The following is a 17,206-nucleotide window of genomic DNA, read 5'->3' as shown; positions in this document are numbered from 1 at the left end:
GGATAACATTCATTGCTGAAATAAGCAGTAAATAAAAGAATTGAATGCATCAATAAATTTTATATTGATACAATAACCGAATTTACAAAATTGAATTTATTGTTAGTTCGTGTTTGATCTGATAAATATATTGTTATTGGAATGCATTTTATGAAATTTTCGAATAATTTCAACTTGCGTAATACACGTATATATCCAGAAATATAATACTGATCAAGTTTAATAGGAAAAAGTGTATATTTTAATTTTAATTTATTATCGTACTACTTAGAAGAAAAGGGTGGATATTATAAAACAATTAAAAGTTGTACCAAACTATTCAAGCTTATTGGTATCGAGATAATACAAGGTGATAAAATGGTGTACGGTTATGAATATTTCAAATTAACAATTTCCCTCAGTTACAAGCAGGGCTTTGGAGCGACCATTTTTTGAGTTGCTTCGCTCCAGCTCCACTCCGGAATCAAAGTATTTGCTCCAGCTCCGCTCCATGCTCCGGTTAAGATATTCTTACAGGAATTACACTAGTTTTTTCTTTGGTATATAAGTACGTATAAAAAAAAACTTGATTATGTATTTCCATGCCGACGGTAAAATGTTTGCATCCTTGCATTCGCAACAGAGAAGTGTGAGAACTACAGATCTAGCTTATCGGATAAATGTTTAAATTATAAGAGTGCAACCATTTTACCGTCTGCATGGAAATACATAATCAGAAAGAACTCGTAATATGATACGTTCACCAATAAAAACCCGAGTTACTATATACAAATGTTTACATATTGTATTCTGGAAATTACTGTATTTTCTATTCCTTTTTATATTAATTTGTTTTTCCTTATTTATTGTATTAATTTCGTTATGCTTGTTTACGTAATTTAATTTCAACATATGTTCTAATATAATTTAAATTTGAACGTGTTCGAAAATGCCATTGATTCGAACATATTTGACCTGATGCTGGTCCGTGAAATGGGTTGAAAACGTTTATTTAGCTCAATAAAGGTGTGTTCTCAGTATTAAGATTTTTGACTGTATATTATTAATTGATTTTTAAACAACTAAGAATAATATTTTTATTATATCTTTTATAAATAATTTAAGTATATTTTCGAACACTTTACACGAGTATTTAAATTTTATATTGTATAAGCTGAACCATGCAACATAAACTTTTAACTTAATGATTTTATAATATAATACTTCTACTTAATCTTAAATATGACGTATAAAGATTTCAAATTAACGACGACGCCAAATAAATTGATTAAATTCGTTGTGACTGTAATAAGCTTTACTCATTGGTCCTAATTAAGTACATTATTGGTAAATTAGTAATACAGGCAAAAATCATTTTAATATATGAATTCACATGTTCTAAAAGTGTTCATTAATTAAATTATAATACAGTAGAGTCTCGAAAACTCTGCACTCGATAACCCGGAAGTCCGGATAACTCGGCAACACGCTGGCAAATCAAAAAATCCCCTAGTTAATTTTTTATTATAGACAGCTTTATCCCTCAAAGTATTTTTCTGAAGTCTGTCTTAGGTAAATTACTGTACACTGTGTAGTCATTAATTTTCATTTTCATGTAGTAAAGGCTTTATGCCTTCATAAAGAACAGTACGTACTTTCCCTTTGTTTAAGGGTATTTGAACAGTTTATTCTCTGTTATATTCTCAAACAAACAATACATACAAGTACTGTACAGTACAGTATTTTCTGAGGAAACACTCGTACTTATTCTTTTATAACCCCAATCCAGATAACCCGGCATTTTCACAAATTCGCCACTCTTCGGTTCACGTTAGGCTGAGTTTTCGGGACTCTACTGTACTAGTATATTTGTAGGAATTTATATGCTTTTCTTCTTTAGGTTGTTCATTTATTAGGCTTCGACTTACACAATTGAGTTTATATTTAAACACGTGACCAAAATTTTGGATTTCGGACATGCCACCAATAAACCAATCAATTGACTAACATTAAATTTTTATTAGTTATACTTAATTAGCAACGTCTTTTAGGATAATGAATTTAAGCTAACTCATATCAATTAGTATAAGTTCTTTAATTAATGAAAGTATGGAACGTACAGTACCTAGACATTTAATTTTCTAAAAATCGATTCGATCATAAATGTTTACATACTTTTTATAAATCAAAAAATTCATTTAAGTAAAATGACCTGAGTAAATTCGTTAATGTCATGCGATATTGTCATAAAATGATTAGTAGAAATAATAAGCTGTGTTATGAAATCACGTATAAGAAGACTTTTCAAAATATCGGCTATACGTCAAAAAAATTAAATTAACAGAGGATAATTTATTATTTAATTTTGAAACACTTTATAGGGTTTAAAAATTAAAGGTTGTTTTAGTCATAATAAAATATTCATAATTCGACTAAAAACAATAAAAATTTTCACTCAAATATAAAATGGCTCAGAGAATTAGCAGGTCTTTCCATTCACGATTTTATGTGGTTCGAGTAAATTTATGGATGGCATCGCTGCATGCATTCAATTTTTCTGAATGCATCTGTTTCCATTTTAAAATACAAAAAAAAAAATAACTTTTAACATTTTTGCTTTAAATATATAAAATTATTAAATTTCTGAATGTCTTCTTAATTTTCATCCACATTTGTTTACGAATAATCTAAATTTATTTTAAGTGTAGAACGAAATTTTTAAATAAATAATTCGAGATATTCTTACTAATCAGTAACTCGAAGAATATAATTACATTTTTACAGTTTATTGTCTGCTGAGTGTTTTACCCTCATAATAAAAACATATAATTATGGGTAAAAGTCTTAAAATGATTAGAGACATTCTCATAACGTTGTTTTTCTCGTAAATTGATTGCATTCTAATGTCGAGCATTCTCAATCGAATCACGTTGAATAATATACAGAAATTCAGGCATATTTTGAATACACCTCGCTATAAACTGTATATTTTAAATATAAATCTCTGTACATTACTAAATACTTAACATAACATACATGCCAAAATCTTTTCAAATAATCTGAAAAATATGCACATAAATATAATATGCAAAATGACAAATAAATCACAATTTTATTGATTACAAACAGCTTCTAATCAATGTGTTTCCCTCTTCAGTCTGCAACGCGATTGGCTTTTACATTTGTTACCGTCACTCAATCGATTTTCTTTACCAATCAGAATCCATTTAAATCCTGTACACATACACTTGAAGAGAATTTGAGTGGAGTGCAACCATTATTCCAAAATTTGAAATTTCTCCTCAACCATTGCGTCTGCAAAATATCTGTATTGCTGAATTTTTAGTATATCGTAGTATAACAAAAGACAACAGTTTAAAAACAGTTTGTTGAATTTCGAGGGAATACGACGAAATAAAGTTCGCACTTGTCTGGTAAAAATGCAGTCATCGTACAGTCATTGTATAGCAAGAAAACTTCTACCGGTGATTTCTATTATGGAACTCTTCGGATTGGATATGTTGGAAACATGCAAATGTCGAAAGAAAAAATCAAAATTAATTCAAAATTTTTTTGTAATTTACATGACTTTCTTCGAATTATTTTTATGGACGATAACATTATTGTTTATTACTATGATAACAATAACCGATGCTTATTGCCATCAGGTATTTCTAATATTTGAAAACAACAAACTGTACGTTCAGTTTATTGCATTGATATGTTCTTTGTACACAGCGGTACAATTTAGCATTTTGAAAAGGAAAAAGCATAATCTTCACTATTTAATGAGAGATTTCAAGAAAGAAGAAGAATTCATCGAAAAACGTGAACATTATTTTCATTATTATTTCATTTTTTATGTTTTCACTCTTCTTTGTTGGTTCACAATGGTAGTCTTTGCCGGTTATTTTGGTTTCAGATCGGGCCATTACCATTCTACGAAATCTTATTTCTGCCTTTGCGTATTCGGTTTTTGGTTATTTCATGTTGCGTCTCACGCATGTTGTGTACTTTTGTTTTTCGTAGTTTTTATCTCGCTACTAGAGAAAAGGTTAATAAACATTTCTAATGAATTGCAACTTACAATACACGCAAGAAAATCTTTCATTGATGAACTAACGGAGAAAATTTGGAGAATTTGGCAAATTTTGGAAGAGATGAACGAAAAATGGAAAGCTTTGTTTCCTCTTAATTACATTTTTTTCGTCTACGAAATTTGTTTTTGTGTGTATGTTTTTTTCTTCCTAGAGATAGGTACAATTTTTCGTATAGGTATTGGAGTGATTTCAATGATTTTACTGGCTGCAACATTATTCATTGCATGGTCATTATCAATTTTCACATCTATCGTGAGTATTGTTTCATTCGTATGACATCTACGAAATTAATATAATTTAATTAATGAAACGGCTGTCGAGGTTTAATGAATATATCGATATATTTCAGATCTATGACAATTATATCAGCATCGGGAAATATTCATCATTATTTGCGCCCGAATTTAGATTTAAAGTATGTATTTGTTTTTAAATTTACACAATAGTAATATAATTCAATTAATAATTGAACCATTTCAGATGATTTGTTTCATGAAGAGATTTGGAGGAAGACCTTTTGGAATATCAATGTGGGGATTTTTCTACGTTAAAAGAACTTTCTTAATAAGGGTAAATATGTAGGCGTGTAATATTATTTGTTAATTTACAGCATTGCAGAATACAACTATATATAAGTGTGTAAAAATATGAATTCATAATATTTTAATTTAATGTTTTATTTTTCTCTTATTTAATATAATATTTAGAAAAATAGAACGTTAACTGAGAAATACCACAAAGAACAACTTTATTATATTCTTATGTTTTTATATTTATTCTACTTTAAATTGTTTTCAGTTCGTCAGTGGATTGTATTCTGTTTTCTCTTCTCTCATTCAATTAACCGGCGTTCTGGATAAGAAGAGATGTTCTACAAAACGTGTTGAACATTTTACATTGAAGAATGAAACAGCTTTTTGAATATTGATTTAGGAATATTTATTAATAATCTTTTAATGCACATTCGTTATTATTCGCAAAACGCTAAAACACTGCATTTATACTGTTACTACTATGCAAAATACTATTATATGCTATTTTAAAAAATAGCATATAATAGTTATTATTTTTGATGGTTTGCTTGTTTGCTTGTAAATGCATTGTTTTTTCTTGGTTGTAATGTATACACGATAAGTGGAAATATAAGAATTATATCAAATTTGACCATTTGAAATTTTCGCAACTCTCCACGTTTTGAGAACTCCTGAATCCAAAAGGTAGAAAAAAACAGCAAACAATTTTCTGAATATGCGTGCATGTGTGTGTGGGAGTGGGTGTGTTGGCGTATATTTTGCTAAATATCCTAGGACAGGTTAAAGATTAATAAACGAAATTCGTCAAGGTAGCTTGTATATGAGGTGCATTGATGCTGTTAAATTTTTGTTTTCACTCTTCTTTGTTGGTTCACAATGGTAGTCTTTGCCGGTTATTTTGGTTTCAGATCGGGCCATTACCATTCTACGACATCTTATTTCTGCCTTTGCAAAATGACAAATAAATCACAATTTTATTGATTACAAACGGCTTCTAATCAATGTGTTTCCTTCTTTAGTCTGCAACGCCTATGCAAAATGACGAGTGGGTGGGGAGGAACAGGGGATATGTATCTGCAGAAGAGTAAGAATTAACAAATAAAAATTTTATTTGTTATTAACATTTTATCTCTTCTATAAAACTCACTCCTACCCTTAAAATAAAGCTGTTTCTCATTGCATAGTAATTAAAAATATAATCTTTTAGAACCATATCTAATAATAAATGGCGCCACACAAAATTTTATCTTATGCTTAATGATATAAATGTTCTTTTTTAATAAAAACGCCTAATAGACGGAAAGTTATTTGCTAATATTTGCAAAGAACTAATAGCATTGAAAAGCACAAGTAAAACAAAGAGCACATATTCCACAAGTATCACTCTGAGGAACTAAGTTCAAATTCGCATGGTTCAGAATACTCCATGAATTTTTCGGTGCTAGTCTTTCTTGACATTTGTGGTCTGTCTCTGACCATCCAGCTATTATGAGGCCGAGCCAAACGCAATAAAATCGGGCATCTTAGTGCACATAAGAGAAAAGAGTTTTAAAATAATCATTATGTATCGTGTTGCAACATCCACTTTTTACCGATTTGAGCAACGTTGTAAAGAACGTTGTTACGGCATATATAATTTACGATAAGTGCCATTAAACATTGAATCTTAACTGAAGTTCGTACCCACCAATTACCGAATGGAAAAAAATCACTGAACTCCGGTAGTTAGTTGTTGATTCGTACCTCACCAACCCGATTAATTTTAATGGAAACTTGTAACTTTCTGGGTTTTCATCACGTTTGTACTATCACCTCTATGATACCTACAAGTATTGTTTACTTGCATGTAATTCTTCTGTAATTTCTTAGTAAATAAAGTTTTAGATTTTATTCGTGCTAAAGACTATTAGACCAAAGTTCTTTTGATTATTATTTATTTTAATTTTATTAACATAAAATGCAATTAAATTAGTCGCGTGTATCAAACATTTTTATATTACTCGAAATGGTAAGATAAACATGAAGAATTGAATATACATCACGATATTAAAAATACTTCGATTCGTTCCAATATCACGAAAAATTTAAAATATCTCGTAACTAAAATGACAGAGAATACTTTAAATACATTTTAATATTTCAAATAACAACTCTAATACTAAATAGGAAATAAAATATGTTGAATTTCCTAGGAAAATTATTTCGAATAAAATTCTTACCGCTTTAAAAGTATTTGGTATTTTATTTGCTACAATAATGTACAAATATTTAAATTCTATTAAAATCTAGACATCAATATTCGAGAGTATTAAACACAAGAATGTGTTATTAATTAAATACATGGCTTCTTTTCCATCTTTATTTAATTGATACGGTAATTCTACACGTTTCAGGCTTTTGGCCCCTCATCAGTCAACATTGACCACGATATGACACTTGTACACCACGAGTTTGTATATTACAAACTAGAAGAATGAGGTGACTACACGGACACCATAAAATTTTCGTAGATTGTTAAATGTATCCGTTCTTCTTATCAAAGACAATGGATGAATGATGCTGAGTCCTCTCGGACACTTATTTTGGCACATTTGTTAATTCGGAAAACTTCTCACAAAATTTTTAGTAGTATAGGGTAAACTTGCCTAATTCGTACTTGCGCCTAATTCGTACTTCGTTTATATCTTAACTCCGGTAATAGTTATTAGTGTCTCTAGTAGCAAAAGAAGTAAATAACAATCGGTCGCTTATATCTTCACTCCCGTAATAGCTATTAGTGTCTCTAGTAGCAAAAGAAGTAAATAACAATCGGTCATATTACCATCTGACAGACAACACGCTGTTACTCTGCTCCGGACAAAAATATTGAAAAGGATTCGTAAACTTATTTTTTTTCTAAGTTTCTGATTTAAAAAATAACCGCAAAAGTTCAAAACAACGTAAAACTTAATCGTCTTTAATTTTAGAACAACATGTCAAAAAGAAAATATAATTCTTGGAGTAAAGAAAATATGAAAGAACCGATTAAAAAATATAATGACGGGACCTTATAATTTACCGAAGTTTTAGTGTATATAATGACCGAAATTGACATTTAGACGACAGTTACAAGGACTGAATACACATCAAAGAATAGACTAGATAGGTCATTTTTCAAATCACTAAAACAGAATTTTAGTGCTGCTTGCGCATCGTGGATGCAAAGCGTTTTAATTCCTTTATAAAGCATATCCTCGAGCCGTTTGTATGGACACAGGAATGCAAGGCTTCGAATCTTGCAAATTGTGGCCTCGCAATCGCTTTAAGATAGGGGATGAGGAATATGTTGTTCTTGACGAAGATGCTAATCTAAGTGAATCGGCAGAAGTCTCCCAGAATCTGGCAACTGAAAGGCAGCAAGAACAAACAGATACTTTAACGTGTGTGGCACTATCCAATCAGACTACTGAGCAAGAACAGACTGAAGAAGTTGAGTCCCCACAACTTCCTGAGGTACCGACAACTCACCCTTCGGAAAAACAGCGAGATCAATGTCTAAAAGAGAAAGCGAAGGAATGTTCTTTAGGTATGAAAGTAAACATTTCTAATACAGAGACAGTTCGAGCGACATTTCAAATAATTTCTCCACTACGTGGTATTCTTGGAATTGCAAGAAGAAAAACGTATGAAATAATCTTGGTTCGAAGAAAAACAAAACTACTAAAATATCACAAAAGGAGAATTAAAAAAAAAAAAACAGGAAGATGAAAATATCTGTTGGTACTGTAAATTATGCCAAGAAGACGTAAAAGAAAGTATGATCAAATGCACACAATATGAGATACGGGTACATGAACTTTGCGCAGGAACCAATAAAAAACAACGGATTACAACTGCGATGACTGCCGAAAATTGGCGAAGACCATCCGCCGAATTTGTTAAGAGTTAATAGACACACGTATTAATACATTATTGATAAAGATTTTTATTCTTAAGACTGCAAACCAACGATAGGATCTCAAAGTACGATTTAAGAATATATCAGTACGATTTAAGACGAATGTTCCTAAATCGTACTTTTTTAGTGTTTTTTTAAATTGTTTATTTCTCAGAAGTTTATAAGATTTATGCTAAAGTTTACTATGGTAGTGATAAAATATTTCCCAAATAAAAGTTACTTAAAATAAAAAATATTTTATGTTTATTAATTTCGATAATATGATGGTTTTTCCTGAAGTAGTACGAATTAGGCAAGTTTACCCTAGATAACAACGATCCTTCCCATATGTATCACTGTTTAACTGTTTCATGTTTTTGGCCACAGTGTGTATCTACTATCAATTGAAATTGCATTATAACGAGTGCATAATACATTAGATATCTGTTATCTATTTATTTTTTGTATTGGCCTAAATATTGTTTAGAAAAAAGTCGCACATATCGGACTAAGCACACCATATAAGTAAAATTGGCTTATTCGAATGTTTTTAAAAACTATTTTAGTCCTGTGCACAATATCAAAGCGTTTTTTTTTCGCTCGCCCTTATAAACTAAGACAGGCTTACAATGGCGGAGTTAAACGGATAGGACTATGACGACAAATTTCTGACAACTGGAACAATTAATGGAGTCTTTACTTAAAATTTGATCATTCATCCTGAGAAGTGAGAAGATTCACCTTGATTGTTCGTCTAACACTGCTTCATTTGGCATTTGTGGAAATATTTCTGTAACACTGAGATAATTTCTGTTATATTACAGCAAAATTAATTAAAACATGATGCCAAAGTAACACACCTCGTAACAAAACGAACGCATCTGTATTTATCAATATCACTTGAAAAATCTGCATTTTTCTATATTAATAGCATCAATCTTCAAAACAAACAAACCGCCCTAAAAATTTTATATATTATCGACAAAGAGCACAGGAGTTATTAAGCTTCAAAGGGCGTGAACAAAAATCGTGCCACACATATGTACTCTCTGTTATATATAACAGTCGGGAAAGTAAAAATAGTATTTACGTAATTGTAAAAATTAGGAATAATAGAGATATGTGGCGACATATTAATTTATAACATTTCTGTTCTAATTACGTTTTTAAATTAGAATACTTACTCTTGTTATTTTGCTTCTTATACACTTTACGTATGGTCGCTGTCTTTAATTCGCGTAGTGAATTGAAGGAAAGTGCTGATTGTTCTAATAAATATTTATTTAGAAATCATACTTGGATATGTTTCATAAACGTGACAAGAACAAAATATGTTCTGTTGAGTATGGAAAATTATTTAATAAATCAAGTATTTTTTTCAGGGCTGTGGAGTCGCGTAAAAATCTACCGACTGCAACTTCCGACTCACTCCGACTTTTCCTTACCATCCGACTCCGACTCTAACTAGGGGTAGACTTGTTACCGAAAGAGACACGGAAATTCTGATGTCATCACGTGACCTCAGAATAAAATATTTAATAAATAAAGTTGTAATAAAGATAGAGCGTAGAAACTTTTTATTCCAAAGCTAAAAGACTTCTCTAAGTAATATATAAATATGTATCGGATAATTTTTACTTTTCGGCTGTTATATATAACAGAGGAAAGTGTAGAGCTCGGTCAAAAATGACCCCTTCCAAATTTTTTCATTTTTGGACTCGGGACACCTTGAAATTTCGAGATATGCAAAGAATTCAAGGTTTTTTTCTATATGTGTGGATGTTAGACTGTGTGTGGGGGGCATGATTTTGTTCACCCTGTTTGAAGCATAATAATTTCTGTGTCAGAATGGTCGGAATCGCAGTCGGTTGATATAACACAGGAGTTAGTTATTTAAGTCAAAGTAGTTGAACTAAATCATGTCCCCATATACATTCTAACATCTTAGGCGAGAACACTTTAACGGGTTTGGCTGTACTACCGTGTTTCCCCGAAAATAAGACAGTGTCTTATATTAATTTTTGCTCTGAAAAATGCGCTAGGTCTTATTTTCAGGGAATGTCTTACTTTTTCCAGGAAGAAAAATTCACATTTATTATTGAACAAAAAAATTCCCAAGTCGAACTTAGACGAGAGTGACATATATCCGGTGTGTCGAACTGTCGCTTTTTTATAGCGTCAACATCGGACTCGATGACCAATTAGTGCTTACTGAACCGTAGCACTATGCAAATATCATGTGGCGTAATTCCCGGCCGACCAATTAGCCATCACCAGCCGTAACGTTATGCAAATCTGTGATTCCCAAGCCATAGTCTTATGCAAATCATGCCGTGTAGCGTAATTGTCTGCTAACCAATCAGTTAGCTGTACTTTCAAAAAGCCAACGGCCACTTTCAACCATCTGTCGATGACCGTTACGACTAAAAAAAACTTCGCTAGGTCTTCCTTTCAGGGGGAGGTCTTATATTTCGCAATTCAGCAAAATCTGTGCTAGGTCTTATTTTCTGCGGATGTCTTATTTTCGGGGAAACACGGTAGTATAAAATGACAGAAAAAGCTTTCCTTGAGGGGTAAAGATGAGTTTTATTATAGTTTTTTAAATTTTGAACGCTAATAACGAGTAAAATATTCATTAATTAAGAGATATGACATATGACCACTTTTATGTCTTCACCCTGTCGATCTTTAATAAAGAACCAAAATTTAATAGAATTAATGCCCCTTTATACGCAAGCTACAGCGCCACATTTCGTTTCTTGAACTTTACCCGTTGTGAGATATTGTTTAATATCTCAGAACAAAAAGTAAAGAAATTAAACAAATTAGACGCCAACACACGCGCGCGCGAATTTTTTCTCTGTATTGACTTTTTTGAGGAGTTCGGGAGGTCTCCAAACGTGTAGATTTGCAAAGAAAAAACTTGGAGGGTCAAATTTGACACGATTTCAATACTTTTCCGTTTTATATACATAAGAAGTTCGTAAGTAAAAAGGAGTCGGAGTCGGCAAAAAATACTCCGACTCAAGAACCCTGATTTTTTTCATTTGAAGAATAGGGATGAACAATTTCAGAGTTCTGGTTTATAATGTCAAAAGCAATATCAACCTCAATAAGTGATCTTGTTCAATACAATTACATCTTTCTCATTTCATTTCATAATATTAATTAAAATAAAATTAACAACAATGTATATTGACAAAATAATAACACGAATTTAAAACTATCAACAAAATTTTGATTTACTTCACGAGCCGAATTTATAATTCATGATTTACGTTATTACATAGAAGAGAAACATGTCTTCCAGTAGCCATATTTTGATAGTTAAACAAATCATTTATAATTTCGTTTCGATGTTAGGCCATAGTAAAATTTTTATTGCTTACTCATAAACTATTATCTCTGTACATCTCTATAGACAAACATTATCTATATATATAACCCATTCAACGGGTGTCCGTCTGTCCCGTAACCGTTTGATAACTGACACTAGAGGCGCCCCTATCGTATGTCATATTTCAAACACTCAAATTAACATTTTTAATTCTTATTTAAATTAAGAATATGAATTATCATTATTCATTTGGCCAATAAATTATTATTTGGTCAATATAACAATATAAATAGTTCAGTATATTTGTAATACGAATTTATTATTATCACGGAATGCATGTAGTGTTAACTAGGGGGCGGGTAGTTTTGAATCACAACGTAAGTTGATAAGGTTTGAAATACTTAAGGTAATATTTGAATATAATAATAGAAACCTTTCATCGCACGGCCAAAGAAATACGCCACTGTGGAGGAACGTAAAGCTGTTGCTGCTGCAAGACAAAGGGAGAGACCAGCGCAGGAAAGATTACATAAAATAGCACAATCAACACGTGGAAGCTTGCAGAATGAAACCGATGTGCTGAGATCTGCAAGGTTGCACAGGGAGACAGAAACAAGACGACATAGAAGACAAAATGAATCTTATGAACAACGATCAGCTACATTACAGGTACGCCGACAGCGAAAAGCCAACGAAACTGATCAGCGGCGATATGATAGATACCAGCTTCAAACAGATGTATAGAAAAACGCACGCCTAGCATTTAGGAATGCCTCAGTGAATGCTGAAAACAACGAGTTTGATTTTCCACAGAATTATCTCGGGCCAATGGATATCGTTTGTAAACATTGCCTATCACTTTACTTTGAGGGGGAGAAGTCATCTAATCATTACGATCAATTCTCAAGATGTTGCCAGAAGGGGCAAGTACAACTGCCTAAGTATAGGCCTTACCCTGAAAAATTTCGATGCCCCTTGACTGGTGATGGTCCTGACAGCAAACATTTTATGAAATGTATTCGATCTTACAACAGTTCATTCGCATTTGCATCTACAGGGGCCAATGTGAAGCCACCAGCTAGAAATGGACCCTACTGCTTTCGAGTGTGCGGACAGATAGTACACCGAACTGGAACACTTCACCCAAATGAGCAAGAACAGAGGAAGTTTGCCCAAATTTACATTCTTGATTCAGATGAAGCAGCATAGCATCGCATGAGTCTCCCCGAAAATAAAGATTGTAATGAAAATATCATGAGGATAATTGGAGAGGTAATGCAAAACAATTCAATAGCACAAGCCCACAAGATGTTACATGAGGTTGAGAGAGAAACAATCGAGAAGGCAGAGAATGAAGGAATTGAACCAACTAAATTGGCATTAGCCATTGTTCATGATAAAATTAATGACAACAGAAGATATAATAGTCCAACTGGAAATGAGGTGGCAATTGTCTTCCAGACAAAAAATGGAGAGCCTCCACTTTAAAGAGATATACACCTCAGACCTGATTCTCTAAACCCAAATGGAAAATACAACGAGTAAGTATACTACACGAAAAGCTGGACGCATTGACATATCCCATACTGTTTCCTGGAGGAGACGACGGGTGGACAACCACAATTGCAAGAGTAAAGAAGAATGGGGCACAGACAAGAGAATGAATAAGTATAGAGGAATATTTCACTTACAGATTGTCTCCTCGATATGATGAATTTAATCCACTATTCAGTGCGGGAAAATTGACACAACTATACATGGTGGATGCTTATGTGAGAGCTGAGGCGAATGACTTGAACTGGGTGAAAAATAATCAGTCAACATTGAGATCAGAGAAATATAATGATTTAATGGATGCGATAGAACGGGATGAGGAAGTTCATGGGAGTAATAACTTAATAGGAAAACCAGTTATACTGCCTTGAACTTTTCAGGGTTGAGTACGAAACATGCGGCAGTATTACCAAGATGCTATGGCCATTGTCACAAAGTATGGAAAGCCTGATTTATTTGTAACAATGACTTGCAACCCAAAATGGAAAGAAATAACTGAAAATCTCAAACCTTGAGAAAAATCTGAATTCAGACCTGACTTGGTCGCACGAGTATTTCACTTGAAACTTAAACAACTTCTTGATGACATTACGAATAAGAATAAGCCATTATTTGTGAAGGTTGTTGCACATGTGCATGTGATTGAGTTTCAGAAGAGAGGTCTTTCACATGCACACATTCTGATCATCTTACACACGGACGAAAAACTTACCACTCCTGAAGATATTGATAAAATTGTGAAAGCAGAGATTCCAGATAAAGAGACTTCGCCACGACTTCTTGAAATAGTCACGAAACATATGATCCATGGACCATGTGGGAAGAGAAACCCTTCAAGTCCCTGCATGGTTGACAGTGATTGCACGAAGAACTTCCCAAAGTCCTTCTGTGATGCTACGCTTGGAAATTTGGATGGATATCCATATTATAGACGACGGAATCAAGGATCTGTTGAGGTGAATGGGAAGTTGATAGATAATAGCTGGGTTGTTCCTTACAATCCATACTTATTACTAACATATAATTGTCATATAAATGTGGAGATCTGTTCATCAGTAAAGAGTGTGAAGTACTTATACAAGTATGTATACAAAGGTCATGATTGTGCAAATTTTTGTATTACTGAGAAGAACCAAAGAGATGAGACGAAGGAGTATGTGGACTCACGATATGTGAGTGCACCTGAAGCGATTCATCGAATTTTTAGATTCAAGATGCATGATCAGTCGCACACTATCTATAGACTACCGGTACATCTGCAAAATCAACACATAGTGTACTTTCAACAGGGAAATGAACAGGTTGCACATCGAGCTCAGGGGAAAGATACGAAATTGACAGGATGGTTTACGTTGAAAGTAGTAGATTAAACTGCGCATGACTTTACTTAACTCGAAATACCCAAACACTTCGTTTGGAAGGATACGACTGCAAAGTGGAAAAGGAGACAAATGGGAGGAGAGAAAGCAATTGGGAGAATGGTGAATGTAAGTATTAAAGACCCAGAAAGATACTATCATCGATTACTTCTATGCCACGAAAAGGCAGTGACATCTTTTCAACACTTACGAACAATTGTGGTGAACAACGAGTCCGTTCAGGTACCTTTCCAGAGGCTGCGAAGCGCAAGGGATATCTTTTGGATGACACAATTTGGCAAGACACAATTCATGATGCCATTGTTTAAGCAATGCCATTCCAGCTTATGCAAATATTTGCCTATATCTGTTCTTATGGTTTTCCCTCAGATGCTCTTAAGTTATGGAATGATAATTTACAGTACTTTACAGAGGACGTTTGCTATGAGCGACATCTCAAACAGAGTGAATGTCAAAGTTGTGCCGAGTATGACTTAAGGATATAAAAGATACCCTGACTCTTCTTGGTCATTCTCTCTGCAATTTCAATTTACCTGATGTGGGCTATGATTTGCCAAGTATGAATCAGATTATCTATGATTCAGACGTTGAGCAGGAGGCCGCAGATGAGATGATTAGATCTTTGAATGATGACCAACGACAAGCATTCACAACAATAATCAATTCTGTGAATGATGAAGAGATCTACCCTAAATGTTTTTTCCTGGACGGTCTCGGAGAAAGTGGGAAGACATATTTGTATCAAACTCTTCTTCATTACTTTCGAGCAAGGAATAAAATTGTCATTCCCACAGCATCGACCGGAATTGCGGCAAACTTGCTCACTGGAGGTAGAACCTATATTCTCTGTTTAAGTTACCATTAGAAGTTGATGAGACATCCATTTCTAACCTGAGTTTGGAGTTAAAAGATGCAAAAGATATTAGATTTGCAAAGTTGCTTATCGTGGATGAAAGCACCATGGTATCGAGTCATATTATGAATGCCATTGACAGAATTCTAAGAGAGGTAACTGGACATCAGATTTCATTTGGTGGGAAGATAATGCTACTTGGAGGTGACTTTCGGCAATGGTTAAACATTCTCCCGCACGCAATGCGACCAGTGATTGTCCAGTCTGAACTTAAGTATTGGGATTCTTGGAGCTATTTTAAGAAACGCACATTGAGTATCAATATGAGATCACAGGACCCTAAATATAGTGAATGGCTGTTGAAATTGGGAAACGGCACATTGGGGAATTTTCTTGAACTTGAACACACTATCGAGGTTCCCCCTGAATTTCTTTGTGAAGGTGATGTGGTGAAGGAGGTATTTGGTGAGCAAATAACTCCTGATATGATACAAACAATTAAAAATAGGGCTATACTTTGCCCTAAAAATGCTGACGTCGACAGAATCAATGACGAAGTTTTGAAACTTTTACATGAGCAAGGGGAAAAAATTTATTACAGCTACGATGAGATACAAACTGATGATCACCAGGAACGATTAAATTACTCTATAGAGTACCTGAACAGTGTACAGTACGTGCATCGGGATTACCCCCTCATGAACTCTACTTGAAGGTTGGCACCATCATAATGCTGCTGAGGAACCGCAACACAAAAAGGGGATTATGTAATGGAACCCGATTAGTTGTGATGAGTTTAAGAGATCATGTCATCGAAGCCGAAGTGCTTACTGGGTCCGGATCGGGACAGATAGTCCTGATACCACGAACTGATTTAACAAATAATGGTTCTGATTACCCATTTACCCTGAAACGAAGACAGTTTCCTGTCATGGCTTCGTTTGCAATGACCATCAATAAGTCACAAGGAGAGACCCTTGACAGGGTTGGAATTTTTTTGTCTAAACCTGTTTTTGGACATGGACAACTTTACGCTGCTTTTTCTAGAGTAAGGAGAGCAACTGATGTCAAAATCAAGATACTGAAAATATCAGAACAAGGCAAATTGATTCTAAATAATAATAATTTTTTTACCAAAAATATTGTGTATAGAGAAGTTTTATGATGGGATAAATGATGGAATACATAATACAGCTAAAGAATATCTTCAGTCTGTAATAAAGATATACTGTTTACTGTGTATTGATCTGTTAACATTACTATTTAACATGAAGATTTGTATATATATTTATACTTGATTTTTTAATTATATTAATTCTATTGAACAATTTTGAGTAAAGAATAGCTTCACTTTCTCATGTACAAATACTGTTTGCTGTTTGCATATTGATTTTATAAGTTTAGTTTCTAACATGAAGAATTGTGTACATTTATATTTATTAAGTGCATCATACTTTTAAAAATTAAGCGCACACAACTTTCATATATTAAGTACATTAAACATGCCTTATAGGAATTTGTAATACTGCTAGAACGCCCACTAGGGGGCGTCCCG

At 33.2% G+C, this 17,206-nt stretch overlaps 1 protein-coding gene and 2 pseudogenes across 1 annotated transcript; all 3 read left to right on the top strand.

Annotated features, from left to right (window-relative positions):
- Nucleotides 1-3,627: 3,627 nt before the first annotated feature.
- Nucleotides 3,628-5,565, top strand: LOC111638965. Its single transcript, XM_023384743.1, has 3 exons — nt 3,628-4,494; nt 4,560-4,649; nt 4,878-5,565. Exons 1-3 carry the CDS (start codon nt 4,384-4,386, stop codon nt 4,998-5,000), a joined length of 324 nt encoding a protein of 107 aa, XP_023240511.1. The 5' UTR covers nt 3,628-4,383; the 3' UTR covers nt 5,001-5,565.
- A 2,305-nt stretch (nt 5,566-7,870) lies between these two features.
- Nucleotides 7,871-13,790, top strand: LOC111638970 (annotated as a pseudogene).
- Nucleotides 13,791-13,814: 24 nt separating this feature from the next.
- On the top strand, nt 13,815-16,816 carry LOC111638969 (annotated as a pseudogene).
- The last annotated feature ends 390 nt before the right edge of the window (nt 16,817-17,206 follow it).

This window comes from Centruroides sculpturatus, unplaced genomic scaffold, assembly GCF_000671375.1.
Source record: "Centruroides sculpturatus isolate CEXI.00-Female unplaced genomic scaffold, Cexi_2.0 scaffold1153, whole genome shotgun sequence".
Lineage (NCBI taxonomy): Eukaryota > Metazoa > Arthropoda > Arachnida > Scorpiones > Buthidae > Centruroides > Centruroides sculpturatus.
The sequence above is the reverse complement of the archived record's forward strand: the minus strand, read 5'-3'. Positions and strand labels throughout refer to the sequence as shown.